We start from the raw sequence: 12,007 nt of genomic DNA, 5'->3' as shown, positions 1-12,007 counted from the left end.
GACTGAATTGAACAAATTGTTCTTGCATTGAGGGAGTACTTGAGTAGAAGGAAGTCTTATGTCAATCTGCTACGTTAACACTAAACCTATAAACATATGCACATAGATCTATTTCCCCATCCTCATATATAAATATAGTTACATATGCAGATGCATTTAGGCCTCTCTAAATGCCCTTTTCCTCCTAGCTCTTTCCTCTTGTCCTACTATTATGCTTGGCCTTCATTTGGGTTTCAGTAATTCCTCTCGTTACATTGCCCTTGGTCACGTCCTACCAGGCTTTATACACCCTCCTCACCACTAATTTGGATCACTTGTTATTCCCTTGTTCCTGGGGTGTTTTTTTTTTCACCAATAAAATGATCTTTTAATTTAAAAAAAAACGGGGGCTTGGAGGAGGGGCATGGGGGGCCAGGCTGTGTCTTTGGGGTATAGATGTCCTGGGTCATCTCTGACAGGGTGCTGAGGGAGGGGCACAGCAGAGGCAGGTGGCTAGAAGCCACCTGCTAGAAGCGGTGGCTACCCTTCCAGAAGCATCCTTGGTCTGGGCAGGGGGACTAACTCTGGATGGGGTCTGCATGCAGCCCTGCTCCCAGGCTCCTCTGGGGGCCAAGGATCAAGACTGCAGGGCTGCAGACCCACCTGTCCCCACTGTGGGCCCCAAGCCTAGCCAGGTCTGTGCTGTGCCCAGGGCCCCAGCTGGAAAGCAGGCCGCACTCGAGACTGGAGTTTTCTGGTTTTATTCAGCACACACGGTGGGCAGGGGGCGGCACTAGGCATCTGGCTGCTGGATGAAGGGGTTGGGGATGGCCTCCATGCTGTCCTGCGGACAGACAGCACCACCGACGTGCCGTGGCACACCACCAAGCCCAGCTGTCTCGTGTCCTCTCTCAGCTTGTACTGGTCGTCGGGGTCTCTCATGTACTCAATGTTGCCGTCCAGCACGAGGCTGAGGAGGGGGTCAAACCCTCTGAGGATTCCGCCAGCTTCGCAGCAGCCCTGAAACTACACCCAGATGGCCTGTCGATGTCCTTGGACAGGTCAAAGATGCTCTTCTTCTTCTCTTTGGCCGCCATCTTCCCGTGCCACGCCCCCTGGGTTTATTAACACCACTTCCTTTCCTCCCACCTCCCTCTCTCATGTCCCCCCGAAACTGTCGGTCCAGTTGTTTTCTCCTCCAGATTGTTCATCCAGCCTATCTTATTTAGACAGACCTTAATAAATAATTTTATTGGGGGCTTTCACAGCTCTTACAACAATCCATACATCAATTGTATCAAGCATATTTGTACATATGTTCCCATTATCATTTTCAAAACATTTGCTTTGTACTTAAGTCCTTAGTATCAGCTCCTTTTCCCCCTCCCTCCCCAGCCCTTCACCCTGATGAACCCTTGATAAATTATAAACTATTTTTATTTTAATATCTTCACCATCCTCTGTATTCCTTTACCCACATTTCTGTTTTTCATCTCCCTGGTCAGGGTGAGGGGTGAGGGTGGGTTATACGTCAATCATTGAGATTGGTTTCCCCTCCCCCCCCCAACCTTCCGAATTTGATCATATTACTCTCATGGCTAAGTTCCTCTGATTCCCATTGTAATACAAATATCAAAATCCTGAAAATAGTTTATAAAGCTGAATCCCTGCCTGCCTCTCCTTTTCCTCATGGCCCTCCTTCACCTGGGCATTTCAACTCACAAGCGTCTTAGGAGCCCAAATGGACCGAGCTCCTTATCTTAAGATCTTCACACGCCCTCCATCTCTCTCTATTCCCTAACTCATTACCCCTGCTCTTCTTTCAGGTATGTCCTGTGTCCCATTAAATATCACCTTGCCTTGACCTGTCTCAAAGCCCAGGTGCCCACATCATATGTAATAAAGGCAACCTATCTTTGTCCCTCAACATTTAACACAATTCTAATAACTATGTATCCCGAACACTTTTTAAAAATAATTGAGACTTTAAGTTATTTGAGGCTAGGAATCATTCTAACCTGTTTAGTACTAGTTCTTATTCTCTGCATTGCCTCACAAACACGTCAAGTGAACAATATGTAAAAATGCAAGCTTTACCACAGAGAGGGGAAAAAAGGATTTTCTGAGTGGTCTACAAGGGAAATGAGAGCTACGTGTAGCTCTAAGGCAGATACAAAATAACTATACTAGGAAAGTCAAGGGCCAAATATTAGTAATAGTCAAAGGAGTCCTGGTCCTGAAAATCAAAGATACAAGGACCGATTAATCAATGGACCTTACAAAAACCATCAGTCTCTTATGACCAGGAGACCAGAAGAACTAGATGATGCCCCGCTACCACAATTGCCAAAGGTCTCAAAGGGATTGTCGACAAAACATGGGTAGAACAGAGAAAAATGTGGAGCAAAACTCAAAATCATTTAAACTATTAAATTTTATGGCTCAATTTTCAAGCAAACTGATCAGTTTGTAATTGAGACACACACACACAAAAGCAGCATATGCCCAAGAACAAAATTCAGAAGGGTTAAGAAAGGAGGAGGAATGGAAACAGGAAACACTGGGAAGAAGTCTGATAAGTGATGGTATGATGTGAAGAATGCAAATGATGTGATCAAACAGAATGAGTATGAGTTGTTGAATGGAAAACTGATCTGCTCTCAAAACCTTCACCCAATTCAGTGAAAACAAACAAAACCAACTTTTTTAAAAAGCTAGCTCTCACTAACCATGCCACCTGCCATCCCCCAGGACAACATGCATGCAACACAGTCTTCCCACAGAAGGCTCAGACCACCGCAGTTGACTGGAGGCCTGAGAGGTTTTCATAGTGAGCTACAGCAGAATAATGACTGGACAGGAGTTCCAGCACCCAAAGGAAATGCCCTACTCACCAAAGACGGAACTATCATTTAGGACAACGTAGCCACATCAGTCCCACTCTAGAGCATGACTGCAGGGGCCAAAAGACAAACCAGAAGTAAAAGTCTGTGTCGAGAAAATGGTAATGCATGCATGTGTATGTGCATGTTCTTAAGATTATGAGAATACGTTTTCTACTTTGAAATCCCTCTCCTCCTGTTTTGCTACTGCTGACCTGAAAATTTACAACTCCTGTATCCATGTACCGGATTCCCCAGGAGGTACAAACTGCTGACGCACTGCTAGAGGGTCTAGTCCAGTGGCTGGCAACTTCTGAGATGGAAGAGCCAATCTTGTAACTCATAACAATTTGAAAATTGTGAGCCGTAAACGTATTTTTACAAGTGAGGAAAATTTAAAGTAACATTGTAAATGAAACTATGATACTTTTATTTTCATTTTCACTTCAGAGCCACATGTACGTACCGAAAGAACATATGGCTCCAGAGCCAAAGTTTGCCAACCCCTGTTCTAGTCCAACCAAAACCAAAAACCCAACTCAGTGCCATTGAGTGGATGGCGACTCAGCACAACCTATAGGGTAGAACAGAACTGCTCCCGTGGCTCTGCGCCTGGGACTCTTTGGGAAAAAGAAAACAACAACAAACCAGTTGTACCGGCATTTAATTCACAAACTATATAACTGAATACTTCAATTATATCAAGAAGGGCTGTGCAATCCAATCATCACCATAATCCATTTGTGAACATTTTCTTTGTTCTTGTGCTCAGTTATATTCCCATTAACAAGAAACCTCCTGTTAGACCCCAAAGGAACTATGAATTCAGTTACTGTCTCTATAGATTGGCTTTGGAGTGGCCAGTGGTTTTGAACTACTGACCTTGCAGTTAGTAGCCCAATGAGTAACCACTACACTCAAAAAAAAATACAGCCACCAAAAGCCCAATGGCATGTAGCTCTCCTCTGACATGCATACAGTTGATGGCAACTAATTATTGTACGTATAAAGTGCCACAATGGCCACTTTAAAAGTGTGGAAGGGAGAAGAGAGAGCTACTTTAATGAAACAGAATCATATATTTATTTTTCTCTCCATTCCTCCCCTAGCTCATAAACCAACATTAAAAATGAATCTCCCATAGCCCTATCTACTTCTACCCACAAAACTATCCAACAGCTACAACATCCTAAACTCTTGGCAGGAGAATACTATACAACAAAGACAGTGATGCTGCTGAACCTGAACTCACTGAAGGGCTGGGTTCTCCAGCCGGAAGACCGAGGTTCACATCCCAGCTCTATTAACTTATAAGCTGCAAACTTAATCAAGTTAATCTTTCTGACCTTCTGTTTCCAACTCTGCTGCCAATAATCTTACCTACCTCACAGGTGGGTAAGTTAGCACACAAGTAAGCACTAACCTTGTGCTGGCAGCTGTTGAATTTTTGGCTGGTGGGCAAGTACAACCTTGTGTGAACTTGTTCATTTCAGTTAGTGACTGGCTAAATACAAGCAAGAATGGTGGGTTATGAGTACTGATGTATAAAATCACATCCAAAGGACTGAAGTCAAGGATGGCCTTTTCCTATGCCTGCCAGTTATAATCATTGTGTTAGATTCTGACGGTCTCGCACAGCTATGGCAGAAAACTTCATAATTCTGACTTCAGTTTTTAAGATATGACATGTCACTTTTGATTAAGATAGCCGAATGTCCAGCAATGTGAAATGGGCCTGGTTCTTCTTACTGGAGACTTCAACATGTGGCTAATTCCACATGACCGTCAGGACCAAAGACATTTCCCTTGCCCTGCAAGTAAAACTTTTAAAATCTCAATTGTTTTTATATTTTAAAAAATAATAATAAAAGAAGTCTGCATGAAGTTCAGAATGGTTAGGACAGGAGAAAGAATGGGAACAGGATATACGGGGAGGATATGGGATAAGCGGCAACTGCAATCAATGAGATGAAACGAAATGTGTATGAATTGTTGAACGGGAAGCAGATCTGCTCTGTAAACCTTTAAAATGAAATGTATTTTTAAAAAAGAGAAAAGGGGTCGGGGGGGAATAGGCAAAAGTCTTGAATAGACAATTCACCAAAAAGGATCTATGGAAGGCAAATAAACCCATGAAAAGACACTGAACAGGATCAGCCATCATCAAGTTGTTCCCTGACCCAGCACGATGGAATTGGACTACTGAAATCCATAGAGTTTGGGGAGCTGCTTACACAGTACGGGTCCCTGGTGACACAGTGGTTCCATATTGCACTGCTAACCACAAGGTAAGCAGTTCGAAATCACCAGCCACCCCAAGGGAAAATGATGGGGTTTTCTATTGCTGTAAAAGTTACAGTCTCAGATGCTCACAGGGACAGACAACTTGAGTCAGCATCAACTTGACAGTGCCGAGTTTGACTTTTACTCTGGAGGCCTTCCTGTTTTAGACTTGAAACTCTACTGAAGCCTGCTCAGTGTGATGGTAATGTGCAAGCCTCTACTGAGAGATGGTTGGTGATTGTGCTCGAGGTAGGTACAAAAATGTAAACCACGGTGATATATCATAGAATGGCTTAAATAAAAATTACTGAAAATAACAACAACCAAAATTCTCCAAGCAGCTGCTCCACAAAGCAATACTGAGCCTCTCACTGTGAAGCCTGGATTCAGCTCTTACTCCCCATCATCACCCAGCGTGTACACATAACTTTTCCCTTCGGAAAACATCATGTGTGAACTTAGGCAATTAGATGTCTTCAAGGCAGGTGGTGTCCAGCACAGTGGTCAAGAAGAGCATGAGCCTGAGTCTACAGCAATCCACAGGGTTCAAATCTTAGCTCCACCAAAGACCAGCAGAGCGACTCAAAGCCAACCCACTGCCAATTCATAGTAACCCTATCTAGGGGCTTCCCAGGCTGTAAATTCTCATGAGATCCGACAGTCTCATCTTTCTCCTGAGCGGCAGGTGTTGAGTTTGAACGGCCAACCTTGAAGTTAGCAGCCCACCGCTTACTGGACAGCACCACTGGAGCTCCTAGACCAACTGCACATCAATAAAACTCCAATTTCCTCATCTGTTTTTTTAAAAAGGGGGGGGTGAGCAAGAGAATTAAGAAAAACAGAACTGCCTTGGGGTTATTAAGATTAAATGTGAAAACCCCTATGTTTTTTAAAAAGGCTGCGGACAACGTCCAACACATATAAGCAGTGCATACACATTAGCTAGTATCCATTTCAACCACCTCACAGGTCAGTGCCAGAATCGGATGAGATCCAGCACACAAACTGCAGTTACCAGCAGGCCCAATTGGGCCAAGTCTCCCACCACACCATCCCCCACAAAAGTGCAATGATCTCGGCCACGTTCAGAACCTCCACTTAACAGCATCCACACATCGGGAGATACCTAATTTGCTCACGCCGCTGACCTTGACGCTTCCTTACTACTAACTTGGCCATTCAATCGTCGAAAAGTTCAGGCCAATGCAAAGCCGGAGACGCTCCAGTGACCGGGCCAGCGCGGTTAATCTTTAGGTGTTTCTCCTACACTCAAATCGGTGGTTTCTTTCTTTTCTTTAATCCCCGCAGGCAGGGGAACTGGTAAAAAGCACGGCCTTAAAGCCTGCGGGTTGAGGTTGGACCAAAAAGAAAGCTGCAGAGAAAACCAGGCAGAGGCTGCAGGGAAACAGAGCCCACTCGCAGCCCCGCATGGCCAGCTGACACGAGCGACCACAGCCCCTCCACCGCTATTTTGGGCACAAGACCCTCGCACGCGCACACACACGCGCGCGCGCGCCACAGCAGCTGCTTCTCCACCAAGGACCTCTAGGTTGGCGCCCCGAATCCCCGGCCTGCACCTCTCTCGAGCCGGGTGACCTTGCGCCCGCCCCTTCCCCTCCTTGGGCCTCAGTTTCTCCCAGTGCTCTAAGTCCCGCCAGTCTGACCAGTCCCCCCCGGGGGGGGGGCGATTCTCTAGGTGGAAGAAATCTTCGGTGAGGAATCTCCCCCCGGGTCAGGCGTCCCACCCTCACACCGCGGCCGGCTTCCCCGCAGCGGCGCCAGGGACAGCGCAGCCCGCGGGCGGCACAGATCTCGGGGCGAGGCAGTGCCCCCCACGATCTGCGTGGCGGGGTCGCTCGGAGGACCCGCCGCGGCCCGACCGCGCCGCCGCCTCAAGGCTCGGGGAGACGGTAACGCGAGGCCCGCGGCTGCGGCCTAGAAGCCCGCGCGGCCCGCCCCCCGCGCCCGCCGAGCCCCCGGCGCCCCTCGGCGCCCCTCCTGGGCATCCACTTCCGTCCCGGCTGCCCTCGGCGCCCCGGGCTGGAGGCGCTGCCGGCCGCGGGCACTCACCGTAAATGGGTCGGAGGCGCCTGTCGTTCGGGTCCTGCACATGGCCCCGCGTCGCCATGATGACAAGCGCAGGAGCGCAGTGCGCACGCGCGGGCTCGGCCCCCGGGAAAGGCCGCTTAAAGGGCCCGCCGCCGGCTCGCTGCTCGGTCGCGATAGTCGCGGGGGCGGGCCCTGGGATCGGGCGCGCCTGCGCAGTGCGGCGCTCGCGCCCCTGCGCCCACCCGGTTGCTATGGAAATCCTCCGGGCCCGAGAAGGTGGGTGTCGCCTGCCGGCCGGCCGGGGAATAAGATGAAGCAAGACGTGCTCGGTGAAAGTTGAGGCTCAGGTGCACCTGCTGAGCCTCCCGCTCCTCGTCACCAAAGGCCAGTTAGACGTGTCTGATTACAGGTGAAGGAGCCGGAGACGCCCCTGGGAGGCTGGCCCCGGGGATCCAGGGAAGACCAAAAGTAAGCATCTCCACCCAAAGAGGTCCAGAAGCCTCCCTCGCCCCGCTCCCGGGTGCTCCATCCACTCAGAAGCACCCTAAAGTAATAGTCATTCCGTAGGAGCCTCGACAATGTGTTTTCAGCTCTTTATGTATAGTTTCTCATTTAACAACCGTAACAGCCCTAGCAGCTAGCTAGCTAGTTAGGAAATGAAATTAAATAAATAAATAAATCCCGTTGCTGTCCAGTCGGATCTACCCTGACAGGTACACATTCTTCGATCCATTGATACCAGTCGGTTGCTTTTTATATAACAAAATCATTGGATGCCCATTGTCTGGCGTGCTCTGTTTTAGGCGCGCAGGCGGCATCAATAAATAAATTAGACTATGCTTTTCTTGAGCACCGTAGTGGGGGGAGGCAGACACTAGAATAGTAAAATAAGAGTCAGTCGGGTGTCATCAAGGCGATTCAGGCTCACTGCAGCCCCCTGTGACAAAGTAGAACAGGCCCCAAAGGATTTTGGTGATTCTGATCTTGACAGAGCAGTAGATCGCCATGTCTTGTCCATGCAGAGTCACTGAGTGGGTAGGCCCCTGCTCTTTCCTTTCCAGCACACAAAGGCTTGGCTGCACCAAGGTTTCTCCTCTCTCCCTTGCCCCGTAGTGTTATTGTAATAAAAGTCACATGTCATACACTTCTATAGTTCAGTCGTGTTTAAATAGGGTTTGTATCCATCACTACACTCAGTTCCAGTGCACCTTTCTTTCTCCCATTGTCACCATCTGCTCCCCAGTTCCCTGCAGCCTTCAGGCTTCCCCCAGCCCTCTCCCCTGCACCTGGGTTTCTTGACCGTGTAATAAACCACAGCAAACCAAACTTCTTGCCACCATCCAGGGGATTCTGACTCAGAGCTACCCTGTAATACAGATGAGAACTGCCCCATAGGGTTGGCCAGGCTGTCAATCTCGACTAAAACAGATAAACCACTTTTTCCCAAGGAGCCACTACTAGTGGGCTCCAGCCACTGACTTTTGGATTGGGGTCAAGCGCTCAACCACTGCCCCCCCCCCCAGGGCCTCCTTGACAGGACAGTAGACGATAGTGAATGCTGGTGAAAAAAATAAATGCGGAACTGGGAGGAGGCAAGCCGCTTTATAAAAGGGGAGTCCCGGGAAGTTACATTGGTCTAGATTTGAAGGAAGGGAACAGGTATGCAGACTGCGGTAGCACAATGAGGCCACACAACGCGTAGGTGGGATTCAAACCCAGGTCTTTCTGAGTTCGGAAACTGTGTCAGCCCTTCAGTCCAGTGTCCCCACTGGCAGCCTTGATCCTGTCTACTGATGTTCCCTTACCTCCCTTTCTGGACCTCTTAGTATCCAAGACAATGAATTTTCTGTGGCTATCCCTTGGATAACCTGATAAATAGGAACTTCCTGCCTTCTACTGCCAGGGCCACTGACCCAATAATTCTCAACAGGGAGAATCTGCTTTTCTGTAACCCACCCCCAAGTGGTGCTGATATGGATGGTCCAGGGACCACACCTTGAGAGACTTAAGTGAAAGAGAAGTAAAGTCATAAGAACCACCGGAAGCACAAGTTAACTTTTTAAAATCTTGGTTATCCATACCTAAAAAATTCCCAAAATGGTATTGATAACAATAGTGGTGATCTTCAGTCTTATGAAGACCCCAAGTATGTCAGAATGAGGGGATACCCCCCAAACCTGGAATTTTTTTCAAAGCTATGTATTAAAAAAATTTTTTCACAGAACAACCTTGTCACCTTCAAAGTACTCTCCATTACACTTAATACATTTGTCAAATCCAGGATTCCATTCTTGGAAACATTTTTTTCAAACTCAACTGTTTGGATGGCTGACAGCACCTCCCTTGTTTTTTCTTCACCTCCTCTATGTGGCCAAATTGCTGTCCTTTCATGTCCCTCTAAATTCATGGAAACAATAAGAAGTCGCAGAGCAAGGTCAAGTGAGTAAGGAATGTATGTGGGGCAAGAAAGGTAGCATATACATGCACTAGCTGAGCTTTTCAGCACATTTTTAATGTAGTTTTTGTGGTAACAGGTGCCTCAACTAATATTTAGGTTGGCTTATACTCGAATTTATACGGTATACCGTTTGGGGCCCAAAACTGTGCACTGAGATGGCTGCATGAGCAGGTGCATTGTCGTGATAGCAAAACCAGTTTCCATCTGCCACAAATTAGGCTTTTTAAAAAAATCATTTTATTGGGGGCACATACAACTCCTCACAATCCGTACATACATACATTAATTGTGTAAAGCACATTTGTACATCCGTTGCCCTCATCATTCTCAAAATATTTGCTCTCTACTTAAGCCCCTGGCATCAGCTCCTCATTTTTTTCCCTCCCTTCCCATTCCCCCTTCCCTCGTGAACCCTTGATAATTTATAAATTATTATTTTGTCATATCTTACACTGTCCGACATCTCCCTTTACCCACTTGTGTTGTCCGTCCACAGGAAGGAGGTCACATGAAGATCCTTGTCATCCATTTCCCCTTTCCACCCCACCCTCCCTCCACCCTCCTAGTATCACCAGTCTCAGCACTGATCCTGAAGGGAACTTCTGTCCTGGATTCCCGGTATTTCCAGTTCCTATCTGTAACAGTGTACATCCTCTGGTCTAGCCAGATTTGTAAGATAGAATTGAGATCGTGATGGTGGGGGCGGGGTAAGCATTTAGGAACTAGAGGAAAGTTATGTTTCATTGTTGCTACACTGCACCCTGACTGGCTCATCTCGACCCTTCCGTAAGGGGATGTCCAGTTGCCTACAGATGGGCTTTGGGTCCCTACTTCACACTCCCCCTCATTCACAGTGATAGGATTTTTTTGTTCTCTGATACCTGATCCCTTCGACACCTTGTGATCGCACTGGCTGGTGTGCTTCTTCCCTGTGGACTTTGTTGCTTCTGAGCTAGATGGCCACTTGTTTACCTTCAAGCCTTTAAGACCCCAGACGCTATGTCTTTTGATAGCCAGGCACCATCAGCTTTCTTCACCATATTTGTACCCATTTGTTTTCAGTGATCATATTGGGAGGTGAGCACGCATGATAGGATTTTTAGTTTTTTGATGCCTGATAACTGTAAATCAGGCCTTTTTTGTCACATGCTCTTATACTATCTTTTCACAACCTCTAAATAGAAAACTTTATTAACAGTCTGACCTGGTGGAATGAATTCCAAATGCACTAATGAGTCTGTTTGGGAAATTGACAGACATCCAGAATGAGGTTTATTATCAATCAACATTTTGCCTTTTTTGAAAGGAGAAAACCACTCATACACTTGAGTTTGTCCCATGGCGCTGTCCTTTTAAACTTTATTCCACATCACAACAGTTTCTGTGGCATTTTTTTCCCAGCAAGAAACAAAATTTCACAGCTGCATGCTGTTCTCTTAAATCGGCCATCACAAAAAAAATTATGTTGGAGTGAAACTGCTTTCACGAAAAAATTCACTGTGACCAGAGAGAACCTTCCCAGGCAATGCCACTGGGTGTACTAACTCAGAGCAAGTTGCTTAATGCTTGGTAATGGAAAAAAATGTGTATTATGAAAACTCCACCCAGTGGAGCTTTTCTCTGGCTTTTTTTGGGGTACTCCCTTACAGACCTGTGCTCCACAGGGTTTCCAGTGGTTGGTGCTTCAAAGGTAGATCCCAAGCCTCTCCTCACCCCCAAACCAAAACCCAAACCAACAGGCATTGAATCCCTATAGGAATTGTCTCTTGTGGGTTTCTCAGGCCATTCTGAGAGCAGAAACTTTATGTGAGCAGAGAGCCTCATCTTTCTTCCATAGAGCAGACTGTGGAGTTGAACAGCTGCCCTTGCAGTTACCAACCCAGTTCATACCCAGCCAGGCCACCCAAGTAAAGTCTAGAGTTCATTTCCGAGGAGTGTGCTAGCTTAGGTTTCTTTGTTGTAACAAATGTTCCATGGTAGTGTCAGATGTTAACATGAAGCAGAACTGGAGGAGAATTATACGGGAGCCCTCTCTACTCCCTTTCCAACCTTGCCATAAGCCTAAAACGATCCCCACTTTAAAAGTTCCGTTGAAAATGCATCATGTTCAATCATCAGATATAAGCTTCCCCCTCCCACCATCAATACACAAGAAAACGCTCATTCCCAACTCTCCCCTTCAGCTAGCTAAAGGGGAGAGGTTCAGTGTCAAGGGCACAGAGAAATTACTATCAAGGACAGGAATCTCTCTAACCCAAACATAATCAGTGATCCCTATGTAAAAATGCTTCCCAGATGGAGAAGGCTCCAAATTACCCCATGTAGAGATTTAAAGGTTGAGGAGAGAAAGAGATGG

General features: G+C 47.0%; 1 protein-coding gene and 1 pseudogene across 1 annotated transcript in view; both read right to left on the bottom strand.

Moving 5' to 3' along the window:
• NAA25 (N-alpha-acetyltransferase 25, NatB auxiliary subunit) overlaps positions 1–7,311 on the bottom strand; it is a 75,186-nt gene extending 67,875 nt beyond the window's left edge. The window contains exon 1 of the mRNA XM_075534393.1: positions 7,215–7,311. Coding sequence (XP_075390508.1) covers positions 7,215–7,272 — 58 coding nt within the window. The 5' untranslated portion in view covers positions 7,273–7,311. The remainder of the gene's footprint in view (positions 1–7,214) is intronic.
• LOC142429491 (U6 snRNA-associated Sm-like protein LSm7 pseudogene) lies at positions 742–1,076 on the bottom strand (annotated as a pseudogene).
• Positions 7,312–12,007: the final 4,696 nt, after the last annotated feature.

Source organism: Tenrec ecaudatus, chromosome 16 (assembly GCF_050624435.1).
Source record: "Tenrec ecaudatus isolate mTenEca1 chromosome 16, mTenEca1.hap1, whole genome shotgun sequence".
In the NCBI taxonomy this organism is placed as follows: Eukaryota; Metazoa; Chordata; class Mammalia; order Afrosoricida; family Tenrecidae; genus Tenrec; species Tenrec ecaudatus.
The sequence above is the reverse complement of the archived record's forward strand: the minus strand, read 5'-3'. Positions and strand labels throughout refer to the sequence as shown.